At 36.0% G+C, this 16939-nt stretch overlaps 1 protein-coding gene across 3 annotated transcripts in view; it reads left to right on the top strand.

The window, feature by feature from the left end:
• The window catches only part of LOC127062539 (uncharacterized), a 62993-nt gene that overhangs the window by 2154 nt on the left and 43900 nt on the right, over positions 1 to 16939 (top strand). For all 3 annotated transcript variants that reach the window (XM_050990972.1, XM_050990970.1, XM_050990971.1), the window contains exons 2-3: positions 15417 to 15522; positions 16720 to 16916. In XM_050990972.1, the coding sequence (XP_050846929.1) occupies positions 15417 to 15522; positions 16720 to 16916 (303 nt within the window). The remainder of the gene's footprint in view (positions 1 to 15416; positions 15523 to 16719; positions 16917 to 16939) is intronic.

Here is a 16939-nt window from a genome sequence, read left to right on the forward strand (position 1 = left end):
GTCTTTTTTTCTTTCTTCTTTTCTTTCTTCCCTTCTTTCCATCTTTCTTCCTTTCTTTTTTCTTTTTTCGTTATATCCTCTTCCATTCCTTTTCAACCCATTTCAAATCTGAAATCGTGACCTCATTCCTACCCCTTAGGATTTCCACATGGAAGTTTCTCATCTCTTATGTAAATGAATCCACGCGTTACGTTCAAACGCGAACGAAACAATAGATTTGCGAGGATGTTCGGAAAATTTTTCTTTTATGACGTTCTCAATTGCTTACCACTTGTTTCATTCCAATAATGAACGATATCATTTTGATAATCATCATTGTTATCTAACTGTTCGAACGAGCTATCTTTATTTTTGAATATATACGATTGTTCGATATTATCCTCGTAGACTTTGAAAATAAATTATTTCATTTATTGTTTAATCCGATCGAAGAAATTACATTGCCGATACTTTACCAGTTTATTCTTCTTCCTCTTTTCTTCTTTTCCAAGTAATTATTTCACACATAATTATTCGTAATTCTCTCGAAACAATCTTATCGCGAATGGAGTAAGAAAATATCGAGCTTTGTTTCCAAGCATAAATAATCGGAGAAATTACGTTGCCGGTAGATCCAACGAACGTTGATTTTTTCACGTCGCTTAATTCCTTTCTTCTGTTTTCTCATTTTAATCTGCAAATAATTAATTATTTCGCAGATAATTATTCGTAATTCTCTTGAAACATTTTACCACGAGAGAAGTAAGAAAATATCGAGCTGTGTTTTCGAGCGTTCCGCAAACAAATATCTATCCATCTATTCATCCATCCATCCATCTATCTATCTCTCTATCTATCTATCTATCAATCTATCTATCTATCTATCCATCCATCCATTCGCGAAGAAGCCTCGTTCGTTGCTTCATCTCTCATTCGAAAGTCATACTTTAGCGTTTTAGAATCAGTGAGTGAAGGGGAAGTTAAGAAGGAAGAAAGCAACGAAGAAGAAGCAAAGAAGACGTCGTACCCTCTCCCTTTTTGCCCTTCTCCTTTTCGTTCATCCTTGCCGATCCTTCGAAGGGGAATAAACATCGGAGATTGGATTTTGGATTACCAGTATCCTTATGCTTCGAGGAGTGGCAAGAAGATGGAGGTTGGAAGAGAGGGTGGTAGTGGTGGTGGGTGGATAGTAGGAGGGGGAAGGAAGACAGGGAGGGTGAGTAGAAGGGAAGAAAAGTGAGAAAGATGCAAATGTGGGAAAGGAAACTGCGGACGTTCGAAGGTCCTCGAAAATATAGAAAAGTTGAGTATGCGATTCGGTGACACAGAAAATCAACATTTTTATACTACGAGTATTACCCGAGGCTACGAGAAATACGTATGTCCATCTCTTTCTGTCTCTCTCTTTCTTTCTCTGTTTCTGTCTCTCTATCTCTTTCTCGCTTACTCTCTTTTGATATTTTCTTCGTCCCAGGACACAACGTCTTTTCATCCTCCGTCTTCAATCTCTCCCCTTCATTCTCCTTTCAGGATTTTTCGTGAAAACGTACGAGGACACGTACGAAATCGTAATATTTCCCACTTCTGACCGATTTTTCATAGTTCTTTTTGTCGTAGGAGATAAATTTTGGCTGGATTAAATATGAGTATGTGTTTGTATGTATGTGTGTGTGTATGTGTGTGTATGTGAGAGAGAGAGAGAGAGAGAGAGAGAGAGAGAGATAGAGACAGGATTGTTTGATTTCGTTAGAATTTTAATGGACGAAAAAAATGAACGATTCTCTTTTAGATTTTTATGTTAATTTGAGATCAAAATGATCGATTGAAGAAAAATGTATCATCTTCGTACTGTCTACGAAATATAAAGGAAAAAAGAAGAAAAGAGAAGAAAGAATGAAAGAAAGAAAGAAAGAAACGAAGGAAGAAAGAGAAAGAAGTATCCCATCTTGATTACAAATGAAAATCGTTGATGACTTAGGTCATCGAACTTCTGACGAGTCGAAGTAAATCGTGCGACCAGTCGGTATTCCAGAAGGAATGAAATTTCATCAGGAGAATAAAATAGGACTCGTACGTCGACGACAGGAAGAAATGCCTTTTATAAAAGAAAATGTCTTCGTCCTCGCAGTCCATCTCCACCATTTGTTCCCTTCTTCTCTTTTTTTTCTATTTTTTTGTCTCTCTCTCTCTCTCTCTCTTTCTCTCTCTTCTTCTTCTCTCTGTCTCTCTCTGTCTCTCTATCTTTCTCTGTCTCTGTCTCTCTATCTCTATTTTCTGCTTTCGATCGAAAGAATCGTCCCTGAAAAGCGAGGAAGCTGGAAAAATTAGCAATGTAAATTCCATTGCTCCTGATGCTTACAATCGATACTTTCTAATCATGATGGATCGGACTTCGTCATTGCTTGAAATCAATTCTTTTCGTCTTCTTCGTACAGTATATATAACAAAACTTGATTTACTTACTTATTTTTAATTTTCGAATTGCAAATATCTATACAGATTATTGACTCATAATAATAATTAACTTGGGAATAATGATTAAGTATGATTACTCTATCGTTTTTTGTTGAAATGAAAACAAAAAAAGAAAAAAGGAAAAACGAAAATTTGATTTCATTTCTTATAAATAAATTTCTTTTTTTTCGAGTTACATCTAGATCTCGTTGATTTATTATAATTCATACTATATATTCAACCAATATATATATATATTTTTTTTATTCACTAGACATTCTCTTTTTTTTCATCAGACAAAAAAGAAATAAACAAATTATTTCCATTCTTTTCTTTTTATTTTTCTTTTTATTTTTTTTTTGACGCACAAGATCTGTCTTTACGTATTTATGTTATTCACGGTGCAGCTACGTGTCGTACTTTCTCTCTCTCTCTCTCTCTCGCTCACTATTTTTTTCTTTTTTTTTTTCGTTCTATTTTCAAGCGTACCTGTCAAGCTCCTGACAGATTGTCCGTACGATAAGCGGCGTCGGACGAAAGAGGAATTGATTTATAATGGTCGTGCCACGTTCGCAGTACCGATAGCGCTTGTTTCCCGTCAGGCGAAACAATATTAGCCAGACGAGGCGAATCCTTTGATTTTTCGTGTTTTTGAAAACGTTTACTTATAATTTTCGAGCGTCCCGTGTTTGGAGTCGCTTTGAAAAAAAAAGAGATCGTTCGACCTTAATTTGCGCGTGCGTGTGTTTTTTTTATCTTTTCTTTCATTTAACTTCATCGAATATCATGCTACTTGTTTGCCTTTAATTTCTTATTAATTCGCACGTTTTCTTTCTTGCGTTTTATTTTGTTTTATTATTTCGTTTCCTTTTTTTTTATTCTCACTTCTCTCTCTCTCTCTCTCTTTCTGCTCATTCTACGCCATTTTTCGATACATCGTAAAACGAATCTCCGATTCGACGGAAAGTTACCAAATTAAAATGGACGAAATAACGGGCTCCTTCGTTTTTTTTTTCTTTTTCTTGTTTCGAACAAACACCGAACAGCTAACAATATCGTGTTGATCGTACGAGACTAATTCACAAGCACGTCAACGATAATTCGTGCGGATGGGTACATTTTGACGATGAGAAAAAAAATGTGTTTCATTATTTTTTTTTCTTTTTTTTTTTAGCGACAGTAACGAAACAGCGACAGAGTTTTATAACTCGTTGGAAACGTTTGATTTCGTCAACGAGATTCGTTGGGGTTCTATTCGAGGAGGAAAAAGCAAAAATTAGGATCGTAATAAATTGGGAGACCGGATAGAATATATTTTATGTCATTTGAAATAATATTTTATGTCAATTAGAATAATATTTTATGTCGTTTAGAATAATATTTTATGTCATTACCAACTACTTTTTTCCTCCATTGAGCTCGCTCCTGCCCCCACTAATCGATCTTCATTTTCTCGAGTTAAAAATGATCATCTCGAAGCTGGACAAATATGAATCGTGTTGTTGAGTGAGCTAGGTTGCAAGAATATTCGATAAATTATTTCTTCTCTTTTTCTCTCTCTCTCTCTCTCGTGCGCGCGCGCACTCAGTATTTTAGACACGTTATCAATCTAACAACGAAAATAACGTGACCTTAACACAATTTTGTCTTACGATAAATATAAGGTATCGACGAGTATTATACAAGTGTTATAGTATTGAGACACGTAATTAAAACCTTAACAAGACAATGTAGGTCATTAGTTGAGTTCAATTATTTAGATCGATTATTTAGTCGAACGTCGATCGAGATAGAGGAGAGATAATTTTTTTCCTTTCTTTTTTCTTCGAAAAAAGAAGAAAAGGAAGAGGGGAAAAAAAGAGAAAAAAAGGAAATAAAGAAAATGCTGAAACACACGGTTGAATTGCTGTTTAAAATCGATCGTGTATAAGGGATTAATATTTAATTCCGGATTTAAAGAATAATTACACTTCAACGAGGGATGGATTAAATTAACGACGGATAGAAACTTCTGGAAAACTCAGTTCTGATCGATACGAGGGGATGAAAGGGGAAAGGATAGGTAGATAGCCAAGAGAGGTAGATTGGGAATACGAAAGCACACATACACACACACCGAGCCACACATATATGCCCTATACGCACATATGTACATACGTATGTATGTATGTATGTATGTATCTTAGGATTACTGAATCATTACTTAAGGCTTTAAGGGAAAGTTCGAGTCGAGATCGTGTCGAAGTTTGTTCGATGGTCGTCTACGAGACGACCGATATATCGAAGGATCGGTGCCCAAATCGACGTGACACCGCGAACGGCTTGCTAAGACTGTTTTCGAGCGAAGACATTGACGAAGGACAGATTAATCGCATTACCGATTGTCGAACGGCCTTTGTAGAGAGGAGTAAGTCTCGGTCAGTAAATACCGAATCTATATCTGTATATACCTCTCTGTATATACCTGCACGTAGCTAGGCTAGCTAGCTTAGCTTAGCTATGTTGATGTTCAGCATCGATGTCAACTTAATCCACCATCCACACCGTCTACTGTCGAGTTTAATTAAACTTTTGCAATGAAATTCGCTGGTTTTACTCTCTCTCTCTCTCTCTTTCTTCCCTTTCTTTCTCTCTTTCTCTTTCTCTATCTTACTCTCTGTTAACCAGCAATCAGCTTTTGTCTATATATATATATATATATATATATATATATATATATATATATATGTATGTATGTATGTATGTATATCTATATATGTATCTTCTATTCACACTGTATTCTCTTTCTGTCTCTATCTCTCTCTCTCTTTGTCTCTCTCTCTCTCTGTCTGTCTGTCTGTCTCTGTCTCTCTATCTTATTCCATGTTAACCAGCAACCAGCTTTCGCTATACATATATACATGTATATGTATATGTGTATCTTGTATTAACATTACATTTTCTCTCTCTCTCTCTCTCTCTCTCTATTTTTGTCTCTCTATTTCTATCACATTTTACAACGAGTAAGAGAAACGAACGAATTACTTTCTATCACCTACGGTGAAGCTTTGTTGGCTGCTGTAATCGCTTCTTCCTTTCCAAAAGTAAGTTCTTTTCTTCCTTTCCCTTCCGCTCGACCGCATCCTTGAAACTAAACTGCAATAAGATATTTCTCTCTCTCTCTCTCTTTCTCTCTCTCTCTCTCTCTATCTTTCTCTCTCACTTTCTCTCTTTCCTTCTCTTTATTACTATTTTACTTTAATTAGTATTAAGACGAATATTTATTGATAATCGTATTGAAAAAAGGGGCCAGTTTATTATCGAGTTTATTATATTTCACGAAAAGATATCGATAGTATATTGGAGAAAACTGTGGAGACGATTAACGACAACGGCTCTCTTAATTACATCTTTCGCTTTAACTAACTTTAAGTTAGATTTCAGACGAGAAAATCTTCATCGTCATCGTTTCTCTTTCTCTCTCTCTTTCTCTTTCTTTCTCTCTCTCTCTCTCTCTTTTTCTCTTTCTCCATCTCGACAGCATCGAAAGTCGAAACTTTCGAGCTTTCGATATTCCAAAGGTAATTTAAGCTTCGTTAACTTCGGTCCGCTTCGACGAAGTAAATAAAAACGACTTTTCGAAGTTAAACGCTTATGCTTGCGCGCGCGCGCTCGCTCGCTCGCTTTCACCCCCGCAATACGTGTGTAGTATATATGTATGTATATACGTGTTCCTGTGATTGCTACACGTCATCGATTTATTTATTTTATTCATTCCCCTACGGTCTTATTTGATTTTCCAACTCGAACGATGGAAATAATTAATCAAGACGATACCGCGGGTTCGACGATTTTGTTTGAAAGAAAAAGAAAAAGAAATGGAAAAAGAAAAAACACAAAACGAATTAGTCGTACTGTCGAACGTTAAACGACTTCGTTAAACGTTCTCTACGTCCGCCTTCTCTTTAATTTTCTTCTCTCTCTCTCTCTCTCTTTCTTTCTTAAACTCGTTCTATCAGTATAGAAATACCATAATAATACGGTATATAATGTTTCGATTGTTAAAGGATATAAAAGAAATATTATATAGATCGTAATATCAAAAAATAAGAGAAATAAGAAGAAAAAAGTAAAGTTGGAAAAAGTAATCGAGTTGGAAAAAGTACGATTGTCGGAGTTGCATTTTAATTATATAATTGCGCGAGTGAAAAAAAAATGGAAGGGTGGAGTGATGGTAACGAAGGGGAGTAGGTAGCGATGGGCGATGGGTGTTGGGCGTTGGGTGCAGGGGGGAGGGTGATGGAAGGGAATGACGCTCTGACTATGGCCACAAGCATGAAGGCAGCAGGAAGTCTCCACAATGTTGTGCTACTTCGGTGGGGTGACTTTAAGTACTTGAAACTTGCATCTAACTATAAACTGGAAACTCTACGTCCGCCTTCTCTTTAATCTCCTTCTCTTTCTCTCTCTCTCTCTCTCTTTCTCTCTTTTTTTCTCTCTTAAACTTGTTCCATTAACATAGGAATACCATAATAATATGGTATATAATGTTTCGATTGTTAAAGGATATAAGAGATATGTTTTCTATATAGATCGTAATATTCAAAAATAAGCAAGAAGAAAAAAGGAAAGTATAGAGTTCGATAGATAATTCGTTTTATCTGATATGATATAACGGATACGTAGATAAGTAAGTATCTGCACTTTCGTGGTATCAAGAAAGTCACTCTAAATCATTCTCTAGATCCTTAAGCGTTCAACCATTCTCAAAAGTCTTTGAAGGTATGGTTCCAAGGGTAGTGATCTTGTGCGATCTTCCTAGGAAAACTTTCAACTACCGAAGAGAAGTTTTGCTCGCGTTCGTTCACTCTTTCTCTGTCACAGCTCGAATTCTTCTACGTTAAAAGAATAAAAGATAAAGGGATGGAGATAGATAGAGATAGAGATAGAAATAGATAGATAGATAGAAAGAGATAGAAAACAAAGGAAGAAATTCGCAGAGAGAAAGTAATGAAGAGAAAGAGAGAGAGAGATGAGACGAGCGTAGAACTGAAACTGTAAAGACGATCGAGTTTTGAGTTTAATTTTAAAGAGATGTTGAAGGGGGTGTACGGATTTGATAGAAAGAAAAGGAAGGAAAGAAGGAAGGAAAGAAGGAAGGAAGGAAGGAAGGGTAAGAGAATATATAGAATATAGAACACCAAGAGGGAAAGAGAGAGAGCTGGGCTTTATCTACGAGAAATTACTGTGGCCTTAAAGCGATGGAGGGTAGAGAATCCTTGGCTGAATGGAGACTTTAGTCGTACAGAGATCCACCTCTCTAGGAAAAGGTTAGCCTCTCGTAGTCGTCGTTCTTTCACGGGGCGAAGATAGAGCACCGTTAATTAGATTTCTCGTTGAAAATCCAAAAGAGGCGGAGGACACAGGCTAGCCTTCTCTTCGCGTATAAGCTCATAGCCGGAAGTTACTTTTACCTTTTACTCTTTCTATCTTTCTATCTCTCTATAAGAGGAACAAAATAAGAAAAAGAGGAAACCATATATATATATATATATATATATATATATATATATATATATGTATGTATATATGTATGTATGTACGTATGTATATATATATATATCTTGTTCTCTCTTGCTTCCTCATTTTTTTTATTTCTTCTATTTCTTTTTCTTATTCTATTTCATCTTTTTTCTTCTTTTTTTATTTTTAAATCGTGTTCGAAGCTTTATTTATTTTGATACTAAGAAAAAGAATCAAGGAGAAGTCTTTGACAATGAAAGTCTTCGAAGTCGTCGAGTGACGATCGATGTCGAGCTTATGAAAGAACGTTGATTCCGTTTGGAGGACTAGTGATAAAAGAAATGTAATTTACGAGACGATAAGAGGGTATAGGCTTGTGAGGGTGCAGAGGTTGTAGGGGATGAGTTAGACTGAGCATGAACCGACTACTTTCTCTTAATGACGAAATGAGAAAGAGAGAGAGAGAAAGAGAGAAAAAGAGACAGAGAGGAAAAGAGTACCCTTATCCTCTTCCCTCTCCATTTCCCCATCACGACTCGTAAATTACGTTGGGCGACTTTCAAAGAGAGATTTAACATTATCCGTAGGTATCGGCTTTCGTTAAGAGAGACAACAACGTGAGAAATAAATCTCATAAAACCTTAACGTACTGTCATTAGATATCTTTCTCTATGTATTAAACATTTTCTACTTTATACTAGAGAAAATCGCATATATAAAACATATATAATTTGTACTGAATATAAAATATATGTATATTTATATAATCTAATACGTATGTTTGAGATACGAAGAAATAAAAAGAAAAATTAAAAGAAAAAAAGAAGAAAAAAAAAGAGAAAAGAAAAAATACACGAAAAATACATCAAGTTCGCTATTTGCATGAACGACGATCGTCGAATAATTATTTTTAAATTAGAACGATAGAGGATTTAGAAATGAGAATAAGAGAGTCGAATCACTCGAAATGAAAGTTTTATCGTTTGCCCGTTCGTTTATAGACTTTGCTCTTCTTTTTCTACTTCTTCTTCTTCTTCGGCGGTTTCGAGGGCATCTTCTTCTTCTATCTTTTTTGTCTCTTTATCTTTTGTTTTTTTTCCTTTTCTCTTTCCTTTTCTTTTCTTTTTTTACTTTCTCACATAACGTGGCGCAAAGTATCGCGAGGAACGTGTACCTAGCTACTCACGCTCTCGCCTACTCAAAAACTTTCATCGTGAAATTTCAATGAAACGTCACGCTCGCACTACCGTCTTTCTTTCTCTCTCTCTCTCTCTCTCTCTCTCTCTCTCTCTCTCTCTCTATCTTTATCTTTCAAGCATTTTTTTACTCCTCCTCTCTCCCCTTTAGCTTTTTGTTCTTTTTTCTTTTTTTTTTCCTTCGAGTTTAGAAAACTCGCTTTCGGGAGGATTACCAAGTCGGAAGGAAGAGATCGTCGTTGTCGTCGTCGTCGTGGTCGTTGTCGTTGTCGTCGTCGTCGTCGTCTTCTTCTTCTTCTTCTTCTTTTTCTTCTTTTACTTTTTCCTCTTCTTCTTCTTCCTTTTCGTTTTTATCTCTCTGTCGTCGTCGTTACGAGGGATAAAAAGAAGATTACGACGAATCTCGTTTGAATAACAAAAGAGAAAAAGAGAGAGAGAGAGAGGAGAGAGAAAGAGAGAGAGAGAGATATCGGATCGTGTGGTAAAAGAAGAAAGGAAAAAATCTGTCTACGTGAGCAAAAGAAAGAGAAAAAGAAATGAGAGAGGAAGAGAAAGAGAGAGAGAGAGAGAGAGAGAGACAGAGAAGAACTTGAAAATCGTAGAAATTGGAAGAATCACGACGCAGCGGTTTTTTTTAAAATGGAGAACAGAAGACTCCTCGTTTCGAAGGATCACTGAACGAAAGAACAATTCAAGGATAGATCGTTCGATCGATCTTTATATACATACATACATACATACATACATATATATATATATATATATATATATATATATCTTGCTTTTATTCTCTTCTCTCTTTTTTTTTCTTTCTCATCTCTCTTCTCTCTCCTTCTTTCTTTTTTCTCTTCTCTTTCTTTCCATAGCTTGCTACGCGAAATCTCACACGTTTATCATCCCGAATGGCGGCCTGTTAGAATGAGTTAGAGGCGAGGCTACAACGTGGCTTGACCCAACATCTCTTCTCTTCGCGTTACGTGGAAAGCCTTTTGCTTCTCGAGTCTCGATGCATCGTAATTCATAACTTTATCGAACGTTCCCGGCGTTGCACCGGTACACCACCATGCTCCTCCGGGCGGCATTTAAATCACGCGCCCCGTTAGTCGACGATACCGTTGTTGCATCAAGAATGTCGTCGTCTTTTCGTATTAATTCGGATTTTTGTTTGTTTTTGTTTCCTTTTTCTTTTCTTTTTTACTTTCTCTTTTTTCTTTTCCTTTTGTTTTTATCGAATAGATATTTCCATTTCGTTCTATATATGTATGTATGTATATATTTTATATATTTATATATGTATTCTCTTTTTTTTTTTTTATTAACTCATCAAGAATTGCAATCAATCATTGCAGATGTATCAACATATATATTTATTTTATATCCCTACGAATTGTACGATATTTCGATTCGATCGTTCATTAAAAAAAAAAGAAAAAAGAGAAAAAAAAGAAAAAAGGGGAATGAAAAGAAGAAAAAAAGGAACACAAATTCTATTTCACAAATCGTATCTTTTAAGAACCGTCTTTAATCTAGTTAAACTCTTCAATAGAAGAAAAGTTCTCTTCTTTAGGATAGGGCAAAAGAGAAGAGAAGAGAAGAGAAAAGAAGAGAAGAGAAGAAAAGAAAGAAAGGATAAAAAGAAAATTCCAACATAGAAAATTCAAGAGATCGTTGAACGTATCGTGTCGAGTAATCTATATGTTGTCATTGTCGTAGCTACGACGATCGTTGTCGACCATTTCGGTTCGAAAGAATATCGATAGAAAAGTGTAGCTATTAATTGCTTCCGAGACTTTAATAACACGACGGTCGGATTAGTACTCGAAGCGATAACATGGAAACGATGATGATTTAACGTTTATTAGTTTCGATGGGTTATTCTTGCGGAACAATAAAGTATTACATATATACCTACCTCTATTTACCTACCTACCGATATCGTACAATCGTTAGAAAATTATAAAAGAAACTTTGAAAAGTAGGTAATAACGATAAGTGATATGAAAAATTGTCGTGCTTACACACACACACACATCTACATATAATATATACGTCAGATTGAAAAATGTGATAAGAAGGCGGGTGATCATGATGATCGATGATACGTTGAATTAAACGATAAGGGTGTATACTTATGTACGTGTATATGTAAATATAAAGATTTTATTACTATCGCACTGATTTAATTTGCGAGACATATTGAGAGCACGTAACTAGTAGCCTCGGCTAGTTCGATCGAAGAGATCGAGAAGACAAGACAAACAGGAAGCAGAGGGTACCATCATCTTCTCGGGAGCGAATTATCTAGCTAGTTCGATGGACCCGTCTGTCAACGTTACACTAGTGATCGTTACGAAGCGATAAAAGTTTTCTTGGTAAAAGAAGAGAGATAGATAGATAGAGAAAAAGAGAGAGAAAGTGTCTATAGTTGTCTATATGTGTCTATGTGTGTGTATACCTATACACCATTCAAACGTTCTCCTTAATGCCATACTAACATCGGACTGCGAGAAAATGAAATGTTCTTCTCTCCTTCACGAAGATGTTCTCTCTTTTTCTTTTTTTTTATATTTTCTTTTTTACTCTTTTTTCTTTTTTTTTTAACTTTTATCCTCTTTCGTAGAAAGAGAACGACGTCGGTGAAGTTGAGAAAATCCACTTGACCTTCTCTCTCTCTCTCTCTCTCTCTCTCTCTCTCTCTCTCTCTTTCTTTCTTTCTCTCTTTCTCACAGCCCAAGTTTTTCTTTCACGATATATTCTTCGCTAAAGTCTCGCGAGGCTCGATCAACTCGACGATGAAGAAAAAGGATCGGAAAATTTTGGCTTCCCTGTTGGCTCGAATTATCCCGTAGGATACCTTCGACTCGTGAGAAGAATATAGTTAGATGATGAAATGAAAAGAAGCAAAAGAAAAAGAAGAAGAAAAAATAGAAAGAGAGAAGAGGCTAGTTACGAAAGATTTTCGACAAAAGGCTCGTTGAAAAATTCGATGAGTTTTCCAGTTCTTCCTCTAAGTGGCCAGATCTCCCTTACCTCCCCTCCATTCCGTTTCTATACCCCTCGATGAAAACTTTGTCCTTGAAGTTTTCTCACGGTCCATTGATTGCCATTCGTAGTATAGCATCTCCTATCTCTTCCTCTCTCGCACGTATGTACGAACGGGGAAGTAAAGACCGTTCGCGTCCCATTGTTTGTTCCTTTTGATTGATCCTTAATTAACTACTTTAGAGTTAACAATCTTTACCGCTTGGCGTCGCTAACTTTAATTAATTTTTCTTTTCTTTCCTTTTCTATTCTCTTTTTCCTTTTTTCTTTCTGTTTTTTTTCAATTTCTTTCCTTTCTTCTGTTTTCCTTTATTTTTCTTTTTTTATGCTTCTTCTTCTTCTTTTCCCCGTCGCCCTTCGAGATTATAATTCTATTCGACTGTAATTATCGACTATTAATTGACTATTCATTATCTAGTTCTCTCTCTCTCTCTCTATCTCTCTCTTTCTCTCTTTCTCTCTGTCGCTATCTCCCTCGCTCGTTTTTAAATTTAAAGATTTGGTTTATAGAAAAACAGAAAAATATAAAAAAAGAAAGGAAGCATCGTTGCCAAGGGATTATTTTCAAAGTCCGAACGGTGAGTTCCACTTTCCGGAACGACACGATCGACCCCAATTCGTTGGATTTATTTTTTTCTTCTTTTTTTTTATTTTTCGAACGATTATGTCCAACGATGCGATATCACGCTGCTACTAATCGTGTATTAACCCGCGAAGATTAAAGCGAGCGTTTGCAATGAATGTACGCTATCGGATCGATTTTGGAACTAGGACTCGATTAATACACATACATTTTATATATATATATATACATACATATATATATATATATACACACACATATACAGAGTAATATAGACAGACATATACATATACATATGTGTATGACAAAGTGGACAAGTATTTTTCACGTTAAAAATTTAATTCATTATATTATATATATATATGTATATATTATATGTATTATATATATACACATGTGTGTATACATATATATACGCGTGCTCGTTTGCGTGCACGTGTGTGTAGTCGTTAAAACGTTGATATCTTTGCCTTTGTGATAACGCGTGTACAATACCGAATAGATTTACCCTGGAAAATTGAAAATGTTTTCACGGTGGTTTACACCAATCGGAAAAGTCATCCCTTGCGTCTGTCTATTTTCTCTCTCTCTCTATTTCTATTTCTATTTCTCTCTCTCTCTCTCTTGAAATTCGACACTCGAGAAACAGTCACGCGATATCGGACTGCGCTACGATCCGAAACCATATCTACTCGTTGTTAGTCGATTAGTTTGTTTTACCTCAATATGGCTATTTCATACTAATTTTCATCGTATACGCTTCGTGCTCGTTCATCCTTTTGTTCATTCGTTTGTTCGTTCGTTCGTTCGAATATCTCGTGAATTAGTTCGAAAGCCATACGATCAAATTTATGAAATTTTTACCGATGGTATTTCGTTCCCCAATCACCTGCCTTTTCTCCCTCATACCCAGCCCAACCCCATCCCTTGAAAAATATTGTCGTCGACAAAATACAATACATATAGCTGAAAAATTTTCCACGTTGTTTTTTTTTTCTTCTTTTTTTTTTTTTTTTTTTTTTTTTAAAGAGAAAAAAGGAAAAAATGGAAAGAAAGGAAAAAACAAAAAACTTGTATTCCGTTTTGTCGTATTTCCAATTCAATGGACGGCTATTTCAATGCTAATTGACGATATTATATTTTTTCGCGATATCCTACGATGTTATGATACGAGCCGGATTTTCTCCTATAAATGCAAAATTTTCATAAAAATACTACGGAAACGATCCCTTTTAGCGTCTTATCGTCGATTTCTATTTTCATTGGGCAAGAGAGAAAGAGAGGAACAGAGTGAGATAGATAGATAGAGAAAGAGAGAGAGAGAGAGATATAGAGAGATAGAGAGATTATTGGTACGAGTCATCGTGTCATTCTCTGCATTCAAATGCTTCCTATTTAACTCTCGTCTCGCCTCCTCCTCCTCCTCCGCCTCCTCTTTCTCCTCCTGCCCCCCGAACTCACCCTGCCCCCTCTTATTCGACGATTATTCGTATCCGCTAACAGGATTAAAATGTTAATCGCCTTATGAAATTTCACGTTGCATAAGTCTAACTAGGATTTATGGTCCACGGTACTCTGAAACGTCTTTCTGAATAACATCGAATTAACGACATACAAATACGAACAATGTATATATATATACTAACGCACACACACACACACATATATATATATATATATATATTGTTATCTCTGTAAACTTGAGATTATAGATAAGTACTTGAGTATTAACAAAATTGATGTAATTGAATTTTAATAAAAAAAAAAAAATTGATGCCGAATTTTATTATTTAACAAGTAAAATAGAATAAGTTCCTCTCTTTCTTTCTCTTTCTTTTTCTTTATTCGAGAAAACCTTCTTCATTCGTGTTTTTGTCCTTAAAATTCGCTTTCTACTTGAAGCTCGGCTTTTAGAGAACGGTAAAAAGTTCAATATCGAGCTCGAAAACCTTAGTGAAGTGAATCCTAAAGGATGTTCGCGCACGTGCACGTGCACCACCATCACCAGCGACTTTTACCGTGATCGCGAAGTAAACCCCACGATGTTGCATTGACTTTCGAGTAGAGAAACGAGAAACGAGAAACGAGAAGGAGAAAGAGAATCTAAGTTCTCTCCTTCTCCCCTTTCCCTTCTCGATCTTTCCTTCGCCCTAACTCTTCTATCTCTCATCCCTCATCCCCTCATTGGAAAAAAGGGAACGACGACGAGGTCGACTAAGAGTAACTTTTTGACTTGGTTTAAACTTTTTCGCGCATTTGAGAATTGTTTGGACGAAGACGCTTTTTATCAATTGTATTGAAATCTAACGAAATCAATGGATAACTATTGAATCGTTAAAACGAAAAACTATATGATCTAAGAAAAGTAAATGATAGTTAGTGAAATTATAAAAAATGAACGTAAGTGATATTAACGTTCTTCGAAATTTTTAAAACGAAATGTTAGAGAAATTTTTTCTCCTTTTCTTTTTTTTTATATCTTTTTATTTCGTTTTAGTTTTTCAATTCTTGTTTTTTCTTTTTTTTTATTTTGTTTCATGTTCTCCCTGAGAAAAGCAGCAAGTTCGCATTCGTTTCTTTAATTATTTTTTCTTGAATTGATCTTTCTTTTTTCTTCTTCTTCTTCTTTTATATATATATATTTTTTGTAATTTTTACAGGATCCTGCCAGAATGCAGAACCACGGGGATCCTTTGGGAGCAAAAGTATCGCAAGGAGGATGGATCTTCTACGGGACACCGAACGTCTCGACGAACGACGATTCAAGTAACTATGTAATGGATTATTGTTATAGTCATGTTCGCGACTGGTAAGATCTCTCGATCAACCTATATCGAATATATACGAACAATTTTTTTCTTTCTTTTTTTTCTGTCGACGATCAATCGAACATCGATCTTTTGAAAATTGTATTCATCGATTATTTTCTTCATCGATAACTTTTCTTAGCTTTCAAATCGACTCTCTCTTTCTCTTTCTTCTGACTACGATAATTCGTCGAAGAAAATTATTCGCGAGAAAGTTCGTTCTAAGTTATTTCAGTTCGGTTAAGACATTTTAGTTTCGTAAGCTCCGCAACTTTATACTTCGATCGATACTACGAGAGCAGCTTTGTTTGAAAAAGATAAACAAATAAGGAACATGATCGCGTGATAAGAGACAAAGTCGATGGCCTTCGAGCGCGAATATCGTCGAAGGACTATTAAACGAATTTTTCCACCGTCTTTCGCGTTTTAAAGTGTATTTCATGATTGATTGCATCATTGAAAGATATTAGAAAAGCCGTAAATTCGTTTGTAAAAGTTTAATAGAACTTTCTTCTGGTCCGTTTAAAGTATTCCGAGGATCATTAGGAATCGTCATAAATATCGAAAAGATCATTCGATCTTGTTGTCGCGTAAAAACACCCCTTCGAATATTTTCTTGTTAAAGCGAAGAAAAATAATTGCGAGAGCTCTTGTTCGAACTTACTTTTGTAAAAAGAAAAAAGAAAAGAAGAAGAAGAAAAGTAAAAACTATTGAACGTCATCGACGACAACTACAACGACGACGACGACGACGACAACGGCGAGAGCGTTACGACGGGGAAACGATTAAAGATAAATCTAGAAGCTAAGGGTAAGAGCATCGTTGTGAGCAGTAGAGTAGTAGACTAGGATAAAGGAAAAAGAGGAGAAGGAGGAGTAAAAGGAGTAGGGATGGTGCTGGGAAACGGGAAATAAAAGTGTCGATTTAAGCGGTGGACCGACGTTGTACGCGCTCGAGTGGAACGGCCCAGACTTTGTTGGTCGGTAAAAAAGGGGCGAGAGAGAGAAAAAATAAGAGTAAAAAAGGATAGCTAAAAAGGAGAGAGATAGTTAAACATAGAGAGAGGGAGAGAGAGAGAAAGAGAGAGAGAGAAAGAGAGAGAGAGAGGGTAAGTTGGAGGAGGAGAGAAAAACGGTAGGCTATGTTGTCCATTAGCTGGGACGTGTCTCTCGATGGGGAGAAGATGCTCGAAGAGAATACAAGGAGCTTCTCGTCCGAAAGAAAGTCGAAGGATGAGAACGAGGAGGATAAGGATGCCGTGTCTCGATCCAACGGAGAAAATAAAAACGTCGCTCTTCATCCATCGGAGGACCGTACGAGAGCTTCCTTCCTTCGACAGACACTGAATACGAGTGAGTAAAGTTGTTCTCTGTCT

Source organism: Vespula vulgaris, chromosome 3 (assembly GCF_905475345.1).
Source record: "Vespula vulgaris chromosome 3, iyVesVulg1.1, whole genome shotgun sequence".
In the NCBI taxonomy this organism is placed as follows: domain Eukaryota; kingdom Metazoa; phylum Arthropoda; class Insecta; order Hymenoptera; family Vespidae; genus Vespula; species Vespula vulgaris.